A 17,434-nucleotide genomic window follows, 5' to 3' on the forward strand; every position below is an offset into this window, starting at 1 on the left:
TTTATTTGGGGGGGGAGGGGGGGGAGGCAAAAGTTGAAACAAGACACCGTATCACGTGTACCGTGTGGAACATAGTCTGAACCGAGCGCACCGCACAGGAATAAACACATTTATCAATTACTGTTACACTCACTATTACCAAGGTGAGAATATCCAACAAAGCATCACTGTAATTGGATGAAGTATATGTGAACTCTAAATACATTTAAATAAAGGCCACAAGGTAAGGCAGAAATACCTTTTCCATCTTTCTAAAAGTGTTTTGCATGGATCCCTTCCCCCCCCCCCCCTCTTCTAGGGACCCCAGCCTGGGCTGCTGTACACATGCATGGCTACGGCTTCCTGTGACATTTGTGCTTGTGTACTTCTTCCATCCTGTAAAGCCATTTTTTGCTAAATATGAATGAAAATTTTGTAAATAAATGAGGAGAGCATACTAAACTATTTACACAAGCTTTCAAAAATCTGACACTAGATTTCCCACCCCTGCTGGAAAATGAAGCAGTTTAGGGATCTCTCCTGGGGAAGAATTGTCACACTATGGAGGGGCATCGCTGTTGCCCAGCAAACCATTCACAGATAGGATTCCCAGTTTACAAGCAAAGTCATCTTGGCAGCCTATTGCATTGGGGTGTGCACCCCAAAGCTCTGAGACATAGATAATATATAAATATATATATCTCTCTATATATCGCTCTCTCTCTCTATCTATATCTCTATGATGGACACACACCTGTAAATGTAACAAACTTTTTTAAATATATATGAAAACATGGAGTATATATATATATATATATATATATATATATATATATATATATATATATATATATATATATATATATATATATATATATATATATATATATATATATATATATTTATATTTTTTTTTTTTTTTTTAAATGAAGAATAAAAGTTAAACTGCCCTTCTGGTAATACTGTCCATGTTTCCATTTACAGGCGTGTGTGTAATAAAAACATATATTATAGATATCATCATCATTTTTTTTTTTTTTTTTTAGGAGCCTCTGGGGGGGGGGGGTCTTTGGTAAGATTCCCCAGTCCTTTTCTCTACAGCCTCAGCTACACTGGACAGTGAATGAATGACAAGTGCTCTGTGCTGAGAAGCTTTTTTGTTCATAATTTGAAACCTAGGAAGCGGTTTACTATCCTCCAGTTATGAATGGACACAGGAGCGATCGGTCCTGATTGCTCATAGTTTTCATTCAGAAACGTAAGGGGCTGGGAAATGACTGGCCAGGCAGTGCGCAAACTGAAATGGACAGTTTAAAAACATTTCTTTGCAATGACGCATTGACGTTAATATTCTGCCCCCAAAAAAATAATAATAAATTAAGTCAGCAGCTACACATACTGCAGCTGCCGGCTTTTAACAATAGGACATACCTGTGCTGTAGTCCAGCAATGTCGACACCGCAGCTGATGTTTCCATCAGCTGTCGGGTGCTGCCACCGCTATTGTGGTTAAGGTTACCCGACAGTGTAACACTTTATGCCGGGAACCCTACTGCGCATGTGCGAAGCCCTGCTTCTCTCTCCTACTGCCCGGCGACAGGAGGAGGAGGGAGCCCTGCGGTGATGTCACGGGCCGTGGCCCAGACTCCCGGAAGTGGGAACAGGTATCCCCCCCCCTGCCCCTCCCCCCCGAAACGTGCCAATTGTAATACCGGATGGATGAGAGGCGACAAATGAGCGGAAGTTCCACTTTTGGGTGAAACTCTGCTTTAACGACAACCACCTTATTTTCAGGTGATCGTTTTCAGTATCCAAAATATTGGTGCTTCCTTAGTCACAGCGCTGCCACTGTATGCATTGCAGTCAGAGAGTGTTGTCACCAATAATTCAGAAGTCACGGTATCTGGCAGTATCTAAAATTGGGAAAAGAAACAAATGAAAACCTGGTTATAATCAGTATTTTTGAAGAGGTGCATGGACTTCAAGCTCTGCAGTTTATTATTTTTAGGGTTCACATACACTTTGAATCTCCCCTAAATCCTGAATTGGGTATTTCTCAGGCAGCAGAGCATCTCTAATGCTGCGTACACACGACTGGATTTTACAGCAGACTAGGTCCCACGGGATCAGTCCGTCGGACACTCCGATGGTGTGTGGGCTAGTTCCGACTGCTTTTAAAAAATAAAATAAAAAATCTGATGGGCCTAGAAATAAAACATGTTTCAAATCTATCCAATGGACTCAAGTCCGACGGACTAAAAATTGGGAAAACTGTTTGTCTGTGTGCTGGTCCGACATACCAAATACGACGCAAGGGCAGCTATTGGCTACTGGCTATTGAACTTCCTTGTTTAGTCCCGTTTTAAGTCATCACGTTCAAAACGAGCAGACTTTCGAACTTGCATAGTCCGGTCGTGTGTGGCCAAGTCCGTTCGTTCAGAAAGCCCGTCGGACCGCCGACGAAAGTCTGTCGGACCTAGTCCGTCAAAGTCCGGTCGTGTGTACGCGGCATTAGTGTTGCAGACTTTAGGGGTGTTGTGGTTTGTACTGGATGTGAGGCAGCGATAGGTAGGTCTTTGTCTGACATGTATGCAATCCTCCATATTGGAGCAGCGTGTCCACGTTCTGATCAGCCATCCTAACACCTGCTTCCTGTCTTTTCCTCTCTGTCTGCTTGGGATCCTGCTGTATATTAGAATGAGAAGGTAAGACTCACTAGATTTCCTTTTCTAAACGTTGCTGTTCGCTTGTAACCAGAACAACACTCCTTTCTAAATGTGCTGTTCATTTAACGATTTGATTATTTTTTTTTTTTTATATAAACTGGTTTATACTTACCTGCTGTATGTAATGGGTTTTGCACAGAGCAGTCTTGATCCTCCTTCTTGTGTCCCCTGCGGATGCTCCTTGGTCCTCCCCTCCCTTGCCAAGTGCCCCCTTGGCAAGATGCTTGCTGTGTGGGCACTTGTGCGGGCTCGCTCCTGAGCTGGCTCGGCCCAGCTCCCCATCCACTCCCACCTCACTGGCTGTGATTGACAGCAGCAAGAGCCAATGGCTCCCCATTGCAGTTTGAGCCAATGCGGAGGGGGCTGGGGGGGGGGGGGGACCGCACTCTGAAAGTTTTTTTTATTTTAATTTTTTACCTTAATGCAGAACCATTTTGACGGCTCATCCAGACGGGTGATCAGACCTGTCCCCTGATCTGAGCTGCTGTCTGCTGCATGCAAATCCACCTCAGAGCTGCATGCGCGCAACTCATACAAGTAGATGCAGCTGCTACACACACCGTGGCATGTCCAAATCTGACATGCATGCAGAAGCGGGTGCATGGATCTGTGCGCCCACTCCTGTATGCACGTCAGCTGCTGCGTTGGCATTCACTTGTATGGGCATCCTGGGTACAGCTCTGAGGTGGAATTGCACGCAGCAGACTGCGGCTCAGATCGGAGGACAGGCCTGGTCACCTGTCTGAATCAGCGCTTAATTTCGATATGTTTGGTAGGAGCGCAGTAGAAAAGATCCCTGACCTGAGATCCAGTGACAACTGGCTTTATGCAAGGTCGAAATAGATTATAACAGATAATATTTAGCAAAAATATCCCTACCTTTTTATCATTAGCCATCCTTGAGCTCTAGTCATGTGACTACCTAGGGGCAGAAAATGTATGTATTCTGGTAAGGTCAGGCCCCTCAGGAACTTTGTTTCAGCAGGTTCACGTGTCATGGCACTTATGTTGTACCACATAGAGAGAGGCCTATTTTTAAATGCCACCCTGCCTTACTATAGTCCTGTTTGTGTTGCGGAATACTGATGCGATTTGCTTGCTGCTACATCTTCAGAAGGCATCCAGCCCGCTGGTACTGGTTGAAGTGACTTCTGAAGATGATGCCCTGCCAACCTAAACATCACCACGTGCCAGCTGAGGTACATTGCCATGTTGGTCACCTTTCTTTTTATTTTTTTTTATTTTTTTAAACGATATCTAAAAATTTTATGTGTGTGTGTGTGGTGTGTTTTTTTTATTTTTTTTATTTTTTTTTATTAATTTTTTTGCTAGACTTGTAGGCCAAAGTTCATGACCCTCTTGGCAATGTTGGTGCCTACTGTGGATCTCTATTCTTTTGCACTGCTGGGAAGACCTTGAGCTACAGTGGTGTTTAAGTGATTGTAAAGTCTTGTTTAAAAAAATAAAAAATAACAAACATGTTATACTTGCCTCCTCTGTGTAAATGGTTTTGCACAGAGCAGCCCGGATCCTCCTCTTCTCAGGTGCTCCTGGTTCCTCCCTCCTATGGAGTGCCCCCCACAGTCGGCAGCTTCCTATGGGGGCACTGGAGCCAAGTTACAGCTCCATGTGCCCATTAAGACATGGAGCCCCCCACCCCGACCCCACCCCCTCTCTCCCCTGATTGGCTGACTTACTTTGACAGCAGCGGGAGCCAATGGCGCTGCTGCCGTTTCTCCAATCAGGAGGAGTTTCCTAGGCGGCTTTACACTCGTGGACACCGCTGGAGTGAGATGGGGCTCAGGTAAATAGAGGGTGCTGGTTAGGCTGCTCCACACAAGTTTTTTTTTTTTTTATCTTAACGCATAGAATGCACCTTCTGCCTTTTACAACTCCTTTTAATTGATACAAGCCCCAGTAGAATTTAGAATAGGATGCACTAAATTGGCAGCATAAAAGTTGTATAACCAAGAAGAAAAGCCCAAACGCTGCACACCTATCAAACAAGTAAAAGTGGCTTTAGTATGGCTCCATTGAGATCACACCCCTCTCCGATGCATATTAGAAGTCAATGTTTTAAAATCTGTTGATAAGAGGTAATCTGTGTATTCAAGGTTCTAAAACTTGCTGTTTGTGCTGGTATATATCTTCATAAATATATATCTCTCTATATATTAAAAGACGAAGTTTACCTGTTTTAAACTACATGGTGTTCTGTTGGTTTTCTCTACAGCTTGTTCCTCAGCTAGTTCGTATTCTTAAAAATCTAATTATGTCCGGCTATTCTCCAGAACACGACGTGTCCGGAATCAGCGACCCCTTTCTGCAGGCGAGTATCGGCCACATCAGCCGCTGTTGCTGACTTGCTGGACTACATACTCTGTGGTTTGGGCAGTCATGATGTGTGGGAAGTAACTTTTTGGCTTTCTTTTTACTAGGTGCGGATATTAAGGCTTCTCCGAATTCTCGGCAGAAATGACGATGACTCCAGTGAAGCCATGAATGATATTTTGGCACAGGTGGGTACTGACTGGTTGGATGTATATAGCAAGAGGTGCTAACACCTCCTTTATTTTTTTTTTATTTTTTTTTTTTGAGGAAGCAAACCCTGATGGGTTTTACTTCCTCTTTATTTCCTTGCAAAGGTAAAGCATAATGGCCACTACTGTATGCATCACATAGTAGCCCATTATGTGACACTTGAAACCGAAGCCTGCGATGTCACTGCTGTCCCCACTAGCAGCGAGCGTCCATCTTCATCCTTCTTCCTTCTGGAGGCTGTGAACCCCTGGCCGGAGTTGCGTGATGTCACTTTTGCGCCTGCGCGTGGGAGCCACCAGTCATGGCATGACCCCTTTAGAAACAGCACGATCTGCCCTTTCTAAAGTGCGCATGCGCCGTAGATATCAGCGGACGGCTTTATTGTAAATATCTCCTAAACCGTTGAGGTATCTACCTACAGGTAAGCCTTAATATAGGGGAAGGGAAACCAACAGTGAAGCCTTGGACTTGAAAGGTTCCCTACTGCGCATTTGCGAATGGGCCAGCTGCAGGGGAAGGAGGAGACTGCCAAACTTCTTACTGAGTTTGCCGCAACCAAGCTCAGCCGGGAGTGGGAGTGGGTACCTGTCAAAACCAGGAGGGACAGCTGAAGATGTGTATTAACAAGATCAAATACGTCTGTCCATTTCTGTGACAGGGGCAGTCCCAAAACATATGAAAGTCTGATCTGATTTTTTATTTTTTTTTTTTTTATTTTGGATTTGGTCAGTGTTAGGGGTCGACCAATTATCGGTGTGTCCGATATTAGCGTTTTTTTTTTTTTTTTAAGAAGAATCCGTATCGGTCACAAACGTACCGATCTTGCTTCAAGGGGTTGGTCGGGGTAATGCTTGCAGCTGCAGGCATCGCCCCAGTACCGTTCTTTAGAGTGGATGGTCAGCTTTCTTGTAATAACAATCGATGCGGCTAAGCATGGCTTGACTGTTATTACAAGCAGCAGGGGAGGACGCCCCCCCCCTCTCTCCCCCCGTGAGGGATAAAGTGAGGAATAATCCAAATGTTAGAGTTGAATGAACATGAATAAAGAGGGACACTTTTGCAACTAGGATGTATGCAGGGCTGAGCACTTTGTTCAGTAACAACCGTCTCTGGAGAGAACTTCCCAGTACCTGGTGCATCTACTAGAGAGAATGTGATGATGTCACTTGATATCCTTTTAAAGCAAATCTCCCCTCTCCTTTTTATGAGTGAACCCTCCACATCCCAGCTTCTCGCCTATCTCAGTAATGGGTAGAAATCCTCCTTTTGCTCTGCTGGTCTCTGCACATAGAAGCCCCATAGACTTGTATGAGGCTCTCCCAGATCTCGGATCAGCTGTTGTGCGTTTTTCTTCTTTGTGAAACCACCAGACAGCCCGCTGCTGTAATCCCTTCTACTTTGGATGGGTAAAAAATGTTTTATGGTAACATGAGATTATGGGAATTATCTGAGCTACGTTACATTTTCTTTCTTTATTTTCCAGGTTGCTACAAACACAGAGACCAGCAAAAACGTTGGTAACGCCATCCTGTATGAAACGGTCTTAACAATCATGGACATAAAGTCGGAAAGTGGCCTGCGGGTGTGTGTCTTGTAAAGCTAATTGCCAGTGACCTCCCTCTCTGTCCTTCCTTCCGAGCCGGAGTTTTCCGCTCTGGTTTTATTTCCTGTTTCCTCATCTTGTGTTCTGTACTTTCCTTTTCTACCGCTGTGCATCTCACGCTATGTTTATTTCAACCATTATTCACTGCATATATATATTTTTTTTTATGCTTTGTTGTAAACCCAAGGCAGAGGCATAATGCGCATAGCATACTAGCTCATTATGTAATAATCGCCTGAGATCAAAGCCCCTGCTGCGGTGCCCGTACATGGCGCCGGCTGGCGTCATTTCTCCCCGGCGTTACTTCCAGGTACCGCAGCTCCAGTGCTGTGATTGGCTGGAGCTGCAATGACGTGACTTCTGCCCATAACGGCTCACTCACTGAAGCAAACGGAACGTATGTGCCATTGCTTCAGTGCGTATGTGCCAATGACGTCGGCACATGCAGATACAGGGGGATATCTCCTGAACTGTGCAGCTTTAGGAGATATCGGGGGTAGATACAGGTAAGCCTTATTATAGGCTTACCTGTAGCAAAAAGTGGATTGTAAGGGTTTACAACCACTAAGTGCTGGGGTTAAAGTGGTTCTAAAGCCTAAAAGTTTTTTAACCTTAATGCCTTCCTTGCATTCAAGAGGAACTGCAGTCTGCTCACATCATTTGTAATAAAAACATCTTTGCCATTCTGAAGCTTCCCTCCAACCACTTTGCATATTATTTTATATGTACTGTAATTCTGTACTTGCCAAATAAGCTGCAGAAATCTCCCTCCACTGAGTCTGGCTGCATCCACTTTAACTGTGGGCAGCTGAAGCTGCTGCCTGTTCACTTCCTGGATTTACACAGAGGCACACCTCCAGCTCTGCATCTCTCATTGGCCCTCTTATGACTCCTCCCCTCTCCCTTCCTGGCAAATTCTCACAAGTGTGAGAACGAGAGCTGTGCACGGTGTCAAAGGGTTAGGCTAATGACCAGACAAGGAACAGGAAGTGGGCTGTGTAAGGGGTTTACTGGCAGAAATTTTTTTTTAGTATCCATAGTTAAAACCACAAAAATGACAGAAGATTTAATAGATGGAAAGATGAAAAAAATGACTGGAGTTCAGCTCTATGCTAAAAAATGTTTAGGCATCGTTATTGGGCCCCCCCCCCCCCCACCTTATACTTACCTGAACCCTCATTTGATCCAGTGCTGGGCACATCTGCAGCTCATCTCTCTTCTTTCTTCTGTCTTCCCTTTCTCACTGGCTTCGCTGGGGCAGCGGGAGCCATTGGCCCCCAGTGCTGTCAATAAAAGCCAGTGATGGGGGGGGGGGGGGGGGGAGGACAGGGCCAAGTCCTGCTGTCTGTGTCAATGGACACAGCAGCGGGGCATAGGAGCGAGCACAATCGAGTACCCCCACATGAAGCAGCTTCCTGTGGGGGGCACTGGACAGAGTGGAAAAGCCAGGAGCGCCCGGGGAAGGGGAGGGGATCCACAAGAGGAGGTTCAGGGTGACTCTGTGCAATTGCGCAGAGCAGGTAAGTATAATTTTTTTTGTTACTAAAAAAACAAACAATCACTTTAAAGCTGAACTTGTGACAGATGTAAAAGACACAAATGGATGCATCTCTTTTAGTAAATCAACATTTAATCAAAAAATCTGCCTATGCAGGTAAGAGGTATCTTTAGATAAAAAAAAAACACTCTGCAGCTTTGACTAAAGTTGAATAATGCACATGCTATCGTAGGCCATTGGCATACCACCTGAAGCCTGACTGGAATACTCCCAGGATATTGCTAAGTGATGCCCAGTTGTTGCTACTCCCCTTCACCATCACAGGAGTTGGCTCTTTCACTGATTCAAGCCCCCTCACGCGCGCTTTCTTTTCCCTGATGCAGAAGCTCTGAGCTCGGCATTTGAAAGCTCACTCCTGTGATGGAGGAGGTGAGCAGTAAAGACTAGGCCTCGCTTAGCAATGTCCTGGGAGTATTCCAGTCAGGCTCCAGGAGGTATGTAAATGGCCTATAGCAAGGGCATTATTCAACTTTGGTCAGAGCTGCACAGTTTTGTTTTTATCTACAGACGCCTTTTTTTTTTTTTTTTTTTTTTTCATAAAGGTGATCGAACCCTTTAAACAGTACCTGAATTTAAAGCCCAACTAAACCAGGCAGGTAGTGTATTGATTGGAACCAGCGACTTTTTACTGCTAGGCAGGAGTGCTAACCACTACACAACTGTGTGGCCCATGACATGAATAGGCATTATGGGAATTGTAGTTTCTGGACATCTGGAGGGCCATAGTTTGAAGACCCCTGCCTTAGAGAAAACATCTGACGTCACTTCTGCCCAACGGCCTATGTTTTTTTTTTTAATTTTTTTTTTATTTTTTTTTTTAGGTGTAATTTGTGAGCTCTGAGGTCTTTTTGACCCCTGGTCACGCTAAAAAGAGGGCCTGTCATGCTTATTCCTATTAAAGGGGATGTTTACATTCCTTGTAATGGCAATAAATTAACTCGTGTCCAGTGCTCTTTTTGAAGCTTTCTCTGGCTTAAAACAGCACGGTAGCTAGTATCCCCGCTTTAGTTCTGTTTCATGCACGGGCCCCCCGGGATTGTTGAATGATGATTACTGAGTGATCCATCGGCTGACTCGCTGTGATGATCTTCAATAAACTGACAACAACCGGGTCTTGGAATACTGTGACTGGTCATCCCCCACATAATACAAAGGCTTCAGTGAATGGGCAGAAGGAGGGGGGGCGGGCATAGCAGTTCCAGCGACTTTACTCTTGAATGAGCTGAGACCCACAGTGAGCAGCATGGGAGCTCCAGAAGTTATCTTCCTGGACCATTAAATCTGTCAGATGTGAATAATGCAGAAAAGTCTACGAGGTGGCAAGCGGCTCGTAGGGCCTTGTGTACACTGCTGCTGGTAAACAGATGTTAAGGAGCAGTTGGGCATTTTTGCCACTAAACTCTCCTCTATCTTGGCTTATCTGTCCATGTACTCGGGGTCGTTTGCAGTCGTTTCTAGGCAGTTGAGTTTTGAGGCATTTTTTGGAATGCAAAAATGTGTTCAGAAGCTGTGTTTACAGGCATTTCAAGCGCTAAACGCGTCTTAACGTGGCTAAACCCGGTAACACGCATTTAGCCGCATTTAGTTTACAGGCGTTTTTTTCATTTTTGGCCATTTAAAAAATAAAAATTAAAAAATATTTTTAAAAGGCTGTTAAACACAAACGAGGCAAAACTCTGCTAAACGCGGCATGTAAACGCGGCAAAACGTACGCTTTAAACGTCGGTTACTATCTGTCAAGTTAAATCGTTCAGGAGAGATTGTAAAATATTCCATGTATGTGAAGCCTAATGCCGCATACACACGATCGGAATTATGCTCGGAAAAAGCTCTGATGGTTTTCCAGACGGAATTCCGCTCAAGCTGTCTTGCCTACACACGGTCACACCAAAACCCGACCGTACAACACTACGACAAGCCGAGAAAAAAATCAAGTTTAATGCTTCTGAGCATGCGTAATAATTTTGTGCATCGGAATTTCCGATAGAAACTTTTTCCTTCGGAAAAATTGAGAACATACTCTCAAATTTTTGCTGGCGGGAATTCGGTCCGATGGAGCATACACACAGTCGCATTTTCTGATGAAAAGCTCTCATCGGTCTTTTGCTGGCCGAAATTCTGATCCGTGTGTACGCGGCGTTAGACTCATCTCATGGTATGCTTGCTCTTTTTGCAAAGTAACTAAGTTCTTGGAATTCAGCTTTAACCTGTGCAGGGGAGTCCCACTGAAAGGGATATATTCAAATTTCTCTGGAGTTTATCTTCAAAGTGATAAAAAAAAGTGTAAAAATAAGGTAAAATAAGAAAAATAAAAATTTCAAGCGTCCGCAGAAGAGATCACATACGTAAGTCACGCCTGCATACGTAAACCATGTTTAAACCACATGTGAAGTATCGCCATGTTCGTTGGAGCAAGAGCAATAATTCTAGCACTAGACTTCCTCTGTAACTCCTAAACAGGTAACCTGTAAAGGAAAATTTAAACGTAGCCTATGGAGATTTTGAGGTACCAAAGTTTGTCGCCATTCCACAAGCATGCGCAATTTTGAAGCATAACATGTTGGGTATCTATTTACTCGGCGTAACATCATCTTTCACATTATTCAACAAAAATCTGGCTAACTTTATGGTTTTGTTTTCTTTTTTAAATTAATTAAAGTGCATCCCCCCCCCCCCCCCCAAAAAAAGTGTTTGAAACGCAGCGCAGCTACCTTGTGACATAAAATATTACAACAACCGCCATTTTATTCTATAGGGTCTGTTAAAAATATGTATATAATGTTTAGAGGTTCTAACTAATTTTCTAGCAAAAAATACTAATTTAAACTTGTAAATAAGTGTCATAAAAAGGCCTGGTCCTTAAGAGGTTAATCCATAAGCACCATAATAAGCAGTTTTTGGTACATGCCGGGAAAACATCTTCGGTCTTGGTTCCCTCTATCTTCCCATGCGGCTCACAGCAGGGGTCCGGTGCCGGGTGTTCACAGTTTCAGGTCAGATCTCGGCCCAAATTTTTGGCTGAATTCGGACCTGAAACGGACCAAAAGACGCACACAGGGCTCCTGTGCAAATTTGCACCGGAGCCGCAGCGGAGATATGTGAACCGGCTCCATAGAGAGCTAGTCAAAATCCCCTGCTATTGTGAATTGGATGGGTGTGAGCTCAGCATTATACTAGTTCCTATGCTTTGTGTCTACTTGCTAATCGCCTCACTTGTGTGTATTCATCAGTTTACTTTCTCTCTTATTCCTAACAGGTTCTAGCTATTAATATCTTAGGACGGTTTTTATTAAATAATGACAAGAATATTAGGTAAGTACTACGTAGGCCTAAATTCTACTTTGTTGTTTTGAGTCTGTGATGTGCTGTGGGCTCCCAGTAACAGCAGACTTGTCATTTGTTCAGATATGTGGCTTTGACGTCCCTACTCAAAACTGTACAGACTGACCACAATGCAGTACAGAGGCACCGCAGCACCATCGTGGATTGTCTAAAGGATTTGGATGTCTCAATAAAAAGGTAAAAAAATGTGATTTGTTTAAGTAAGTAGCTCTTTAACCACTTGCCAACCAGGGCACAACGATATACATTGACATGGCTTTGCAAATGGTACCTCCCTTTAAAAAGCTGCATTGTGGGCGCACGCACCCGCTGCATGCTTCTGTGCCTGCAGGACCCGCAAACTCTATGTCCGCTGGTGTCCCGCGATCGTGTCACAGAGCGGCAGAATGGGGAGATGCAAGGGAGATGTAAACAAGGCATCTCCCCGTTCTGCCTAGAGATATGACCGGGATCTACTGCTCCCTGTCATCGGGAGCAGTGATCGCTGCCATGTCCTAGGTAGCCCATCCCCTCCACAGTTAGAATCACTCCCTAGGACACACTTAACCCCTTGATCGCCCCCTAGTGTTTAACCCCTTCCCGGCCAGTGTCATTTATACAGTAATCCGTGCATTTGTATAGCACTTATCGCTGTATAAATGACTGGTCACAAAATAGTCTCAAAAGTATCCGATCAGTCCCGATTAAAATCGCAAAGCGCGGCCATTAATAATAAAAAAAAATAAAAAAAAACATCTATCCCCTATTTTGTAGACACTATAACTTTTGCGCAAACCAATCAATATATGCTTATTGCGATTTTGGAAAAAAAAAAAAAAATATGTAGAAGAATACATATCGGCCTAAACTGAGGAAATATTTTATATAATTTTTGGGGATATTGTAGCAAAAAGTTAAAAATATAGCTTTTTTTTTTTTTTTTTTTTTTTTTTTTGTTTATAGCGCAAAAAATAAAAACTGCAGGGGTGATCAAATACCACCAAAAAGCTTTATTTGTGGGGAAAAAAAAGGACATAAATTTTGTTTGGGTGCAAAGTCGCACGACCGCGCAATTCAGTTAAAGCGACACAGTGCCGTCACAAAAAGTGCTCTGGTCAGGAAAGGGGTAAATTCTTCCAGGTTTTTGCTCATTAAAATGTTCAGGGAAAGTGACCGTGTCTCCTGATTAGCCTAACACTCTCTGCCCAGGGTTCTCTGCTCATTATTGGATAGATTGATAGCAGCGCAGCCATTGGCTCCCGCTGCTGTCACTCAAATCCAATGACCTGAGCGCCGAGGGGGCGTGGCCGTGTCCTGCATTCGGCCTCTATGAACGCCGAATGCTGGACTCGGGAGTGCACCCGAGTGCTAACCCCCACGGGGAAGCGCTTCTCCTAGGGAGTTATCTGATGTGAGGAGGAGCTGCAAGAACCGCGTGCAGGGGGGGGGGGGACTCCAGAAGAGCAGGTTCGGGGCCACTCTGTGCAAAACGAGCTGCACAGTGGAGGTAAGTATAACGTTATTTAACAAAAAAAAAAAATTCCCTTTACGATCACTTGAAGTCAATCGATAAATCTACTGAAGTACAACCTGCTTTCCCATAGATGGATCGAAATTCGTCAGTTTCCTGCTGAACTGGCTGAATTTCAATCCACCTATGGCCGGCTTAAATTCTTACACTGCCGCTTACTAGGGTGGACTCCTGAGGGAACGATAATCAGTGATTGTACCCTGCTGGTGAGGGGTGGGTTAAAGTGGAAGTAAACCCTTCTATCGTTCTTCAGTCAAGGAAGCTGCCATCTTGGTCTCTAATAATTCTTCAACTGCCATAATGCTGCACATGTGATCAGTTATGACACCAGCCGTTGGATGGTTTGAAAGTTTGGTTGAAAGCACAACCAATGTGAAAGTTAGCATTTCTGGCATGCTGGGAATGTAAGTGTTTTTTGAAACTGGGTTTACCCCCGCTTTAAGTGACATTGGGGTTGATTTACTAAAGGCAAATGCTGTATATAAATGCAAATACTGTGCAAGTGCTGTTGCTGCAGAACTTGGCAAATGAGGGGAAGCTTTTGTAAAGAATACCCAATCACATGTAAGGAAAGGGAAAAAAATGCATTTTTACTTGCAGATGATTGAAGTCAGCAGAGCTTCCCCTCCTTTGCTAAGCTGTGGAGCAACTGCACTTGTAAATTGCCCAATCTTATTTGCCTTTAATAAATCAACCCCGGTATCCAGTGCTCTTTTTTGAAGCTTTCTCTGGCTTAAAACAGCACGGTAGCTGGTATCCCCACTTTAGTTCTGTTTCATGCACGGGCCCCCAGGGATTGTTGAATGATGATTACTGAGTGATCCATCGGCTGACTCGCTGTGCTGATCTTCAATAAACTGACAACACCCGGGTCTTAGAATACTGTGAATGGTCTTCCCGGCTCATTTGTGAACGAGTTCACATAATACAAAGGCTTCAGTGAATGGGCAGGAGGAGGGGCGGGTATAGCAGTTCCAGCGGCTCTGCTCTTGAAGGAGCTGAGACCACAGTGAGCAGCATGGGAGCTCCAGAAGTCATCTTCCAGGAGTAATAAATCTGTCCGATGTATATATTAGAGAAAAGTCTGAGAAGGCAGGCGGCTAGTTAGACTCAACTCATGGTATGCCTGCTGTTTTAGCACTCTTACACATTAAATCCTTCTCATTCCAGGCGAGCTATGGAGCTAAGTTTTGCACTGGTGAATGGCAACAACATCCGCGGCATGATGAAGGAGTTGCTTTACTTCTTGGACTCCTGTGAACCAGAATTTAAATCGGACTGTGCCTCGGGCATCTTCTTAGCAGCAGAAAAGTACGTGCGTCTTCCCACAGCGCTGTCGGCGATTGTCACTCTGCACAGCCACACAGAGCAATGCACACGTCTTGAGCATTAAGCCTACAATAAAACTCATTTTTCCTGTTTTAACTGTTTCCAGGTACGCCCCATCAAAGCGGTGGCACATAGACACCATAATGAGAGTCCTCACTACGGTGAGTATCGGGTAATTTGCATAAAGTATAATGCACACGTGATCTTAGATGTGTAGAAATAAAAATGTTTTTAACGGCTTATTGGCCGCTGACCGCCTCATGTAGAAGTGCGACGGCAGAGGGACTCTCCTGTGTCAGGTCATGTACCTAAAACGGAATCCAGCACTTCGGGTAGCTGATCGGTGGTTAAGACGACAGGCCAGAGATCTGTCAATGTAAACAATGCAGAGCTCTGTTCTGTCAGCGGGGATGTGCTGTTTTTTTTTTGTTTTTTTGTTTTTTTCCCCTCTGTAAAGCACATCCCTTTGTTAAAGCACCTCACAGTACGCACAATACGCACGCAACCCTTTGATCGCTTTGTGCTTATTTTTATTTATTTTTTAAGCACTGACCCCTTTATTGTTTATGTCACTAGTTCCTGCAAAGCGCTATATAAATCCTGCTTAATAATAATGTTAGTGTCAGACTTCCCACCACACTATAAGTCGCTGATCACCGCCATTACTAGTATAAAAAAAATTTAATAAAAATTCCAGCATATATACCATCGTTTATAGACTCTATAATATTCATGTATACCAATCGATATATGCTTTATTGTGATTTTTTTTACAAAAAATATGTATCGGAATACATATTGGGCTAAATTTTATGAAGACATTTGATTTAACCACTTTAACCCCCGGAAGAATTTACCCCCTTTTTGACCACAGCACTTTTTGTGATTCAAAACTGCATCGCTTTAACTGACAATTGCGCGGTCATGTGATGTTGCACCCAAACAAAATTGACATCCTCCCCCCCACAAATAGAGCTTTCTTTTGGTGGTATTTGATCGCCTCTGCGGTTTTTTTTTTTTTTTATTTTTTTTTTGCGATAATTTAGAAAAAATTGCAGCATTTTGTACTTTTTGCTATAATAAATATCCCTTAAAAATATATATTAAAAAAAAAAACGTTTAGTTTTTTTTTTTTTTTCCCTCAGTTTAGGCCAATATGTATTCGTCTACATATTTTTGGTAAAAAAAAAAATTGCAATAAGCGTATATTGATTGGTTTGCGCAAAAGTTATAGCGTCTACAAAATAGGGGATAGATTTATACAATTTTTATAATTAATTTTTTATTTTTTTTTACTAATAATGGCAATCTACAATTTTTGTTGTGACTACGACATTATGGCGGACACATCGGACAATTTTGCCACATTTTTGGAACCATTGGCATTAATGCAGCGATCAGTGCGATTTTAAAAATGCATTGATTACTGTAAAAATGTCACTGGCACGGAAGGGGTTAACACCAGGAGGCGGTTAACTCTGTTCCCTGGGAGGTGATTCTAACTGAAGGGAGAGGGACTAACTACAGGAAGTGACGGATCGTGGTTCCTAGCTAATAGGAACACGCGATCTGTCACTCCTGTAAGAACAGGGAAGTGTGCATTTACACACACACACACACTCGTCCCTGTTCTGTGTCTCCTGGTCACGATCGCTCGTTACTGGTGGTCATCGTGACCGTCTGCCACGAGCGTGGGCACCCCCGGACCCTGCGAGACCACGTACACTAACGTGGATTCACGCAGGGGAGCCACCCAGCTGCAGTAAAACTACGACGGCTGGTCCGGAAGCGGTTAAAAAAGAAAAAAAATTGTTGGATGTTTTTTACCGAAATGTGTAAAATTATTTTTTTATTTGAAACTTTTCCTGATTTTTATTTATTTTTTAATTTTTTTTATTTTTCTTTCTTTTTTTTTTTTTTTTTTTTTTTAAAGCTGTCTCTGGCTTAAAACAGCACGGTAGCTGTTAAATCCCCACTTTTAGTTCTGTTTCATGCACAGGCCCCCCCGGGATTGTTGAATGATGATTACTGAGTGATCCATCGGCTGACTCGCTGTGCTGATCTTCAATAAACTGACAACACCCGGGTCTTGGAATACTGTGAATGGTCATCCCAGCTCATTTGTGAACGAGTTCACATAATAAATGCTTTTTTTTCATTTATAGCTCAAAAAATAAAAAAAACAGGTGATCCCATACAAAGAAATCTCTATTTGTGGGAAAACCTATCAATCTTTGTGTACAGTTTTTTTTTTTTTTTTTTTTGCATGAACACACAATTGTCAGTTAAAGTAATGCAGTGCCAGCGGTGGATACTATCCGATCCTAACCCCTGATGGGCAACACCCAATGATCTTTTTTTTTTTTTTTTTTTTTTTTTTTTTATTGTTTTGAAGTGTAAATGCGAGATCTGAAGTCTCTTTGACCCCCAGATCTCAAATTAAAAAGGTCCTGTCATGCTTTTTTTTTTTATCAATTACAAGGGATGTTTACATAGGAATAGGAATAAAAGTCCAACGATCGCGGGGATAGCTCACATGCATGGTTCAACTCTGTTATCATATGCGGGCACTACTCACGTATGCGTTCGCTTCTGCGGGCGAGCTCGTCGGGACAGTTCTCTTAAAACTTTTTTTTTTTTTTTTTTTTTTTAAACAATGAAAAAATTAATAAAATTAAGTAAAATGAGAAAAAACTTTTTTTTAATTTTTTTTTTTTTTTTCTCATTTTACTTAATTTTATTTTTTCATTGTTTAAAAAAAAAAAAATATGGATCACTTTTATTGTTACAAGGAATGTAAACCTCCCTTGTAATAGAAAAAAAGCATGAAAGATCCTATTAAATATG

General features: G+C 43.0%; 1 protein-coding gene and 2 non-coding genes across 3 annotated transcripts in view; all 3 read left to right on the forward strand.

Moving 5' to 3' along the window:
* The window catches only part of AP1G1 (adaptor related protein complex 1 subunit gamma 1), a 93,348-nt gene that overhangs the window by 45,915 nt on the left and 29,999 nt on the right, over positions 1-17,434 (forward strand). The window contains exons 7-13 of the mRNA XM_077452247.1: positions 4,938-5,033; positions 5,143-5,223; positions 6,729-6,827; positions 11,663-11,718; positions 11,812-11,925; positions 14,429-14,569; positions 14,694-14,748. Of these exons, the coding sequence (XP_077308373.1) occupies positions 4,938-5,033; positions 5,143-5,223; positions 6,729-6,827; positions 11,663-11,718; positions 11,812-11,925; positions 14,429-14,569; positions 14,694-14,748 (642 nt within the window). The remainder of the gene's footprint in view (positions 1-4,937; positions 5,034-5,142; positions 5,224-6,728; positions 6,828-11,662; positions 11,719-11,811; positions 11,926-14,428; positions 14,570-14,693; positions 14,749-17,434) is intronic.
* LOC143956543 (small nucleolar RNA SNORD71) lies at positions 14,050-14,128 on the forward strand. The gene has a single exon (XR_013269949.1). It is a non-coding gene; the product is annotated as a small nucleolar RNA SNORD71 (small nucleolar RNA).
* On the forward strand, positions 16,594-16,672 carry LOC143956549 (small nucleolar RNA SNORD71). Its single transcript, XR_013269950.1, has one exon. It is a non-coding gene; the product is annotated as a small nucleolar RNA SNORD71 (small nucleolar RNA).

The sequence above is a fragment of the Lithobates pipiens genome, unplaced genomic scaffold (genome assembly GCF_037356315.1).
Source record: "Lithobates pipiens isolate NorthernLeopardFrog02 unplaced genomic scaffold, aLitPip1_a1.2 Scaffold_10, whole genome shotgun sequence".
NCBI classification, from domain to species: Eukaryota; Metazoa; Chordata; class Amphibia; order Anura; family Ranidae; genus Lithobates; species Lithobates pipiens.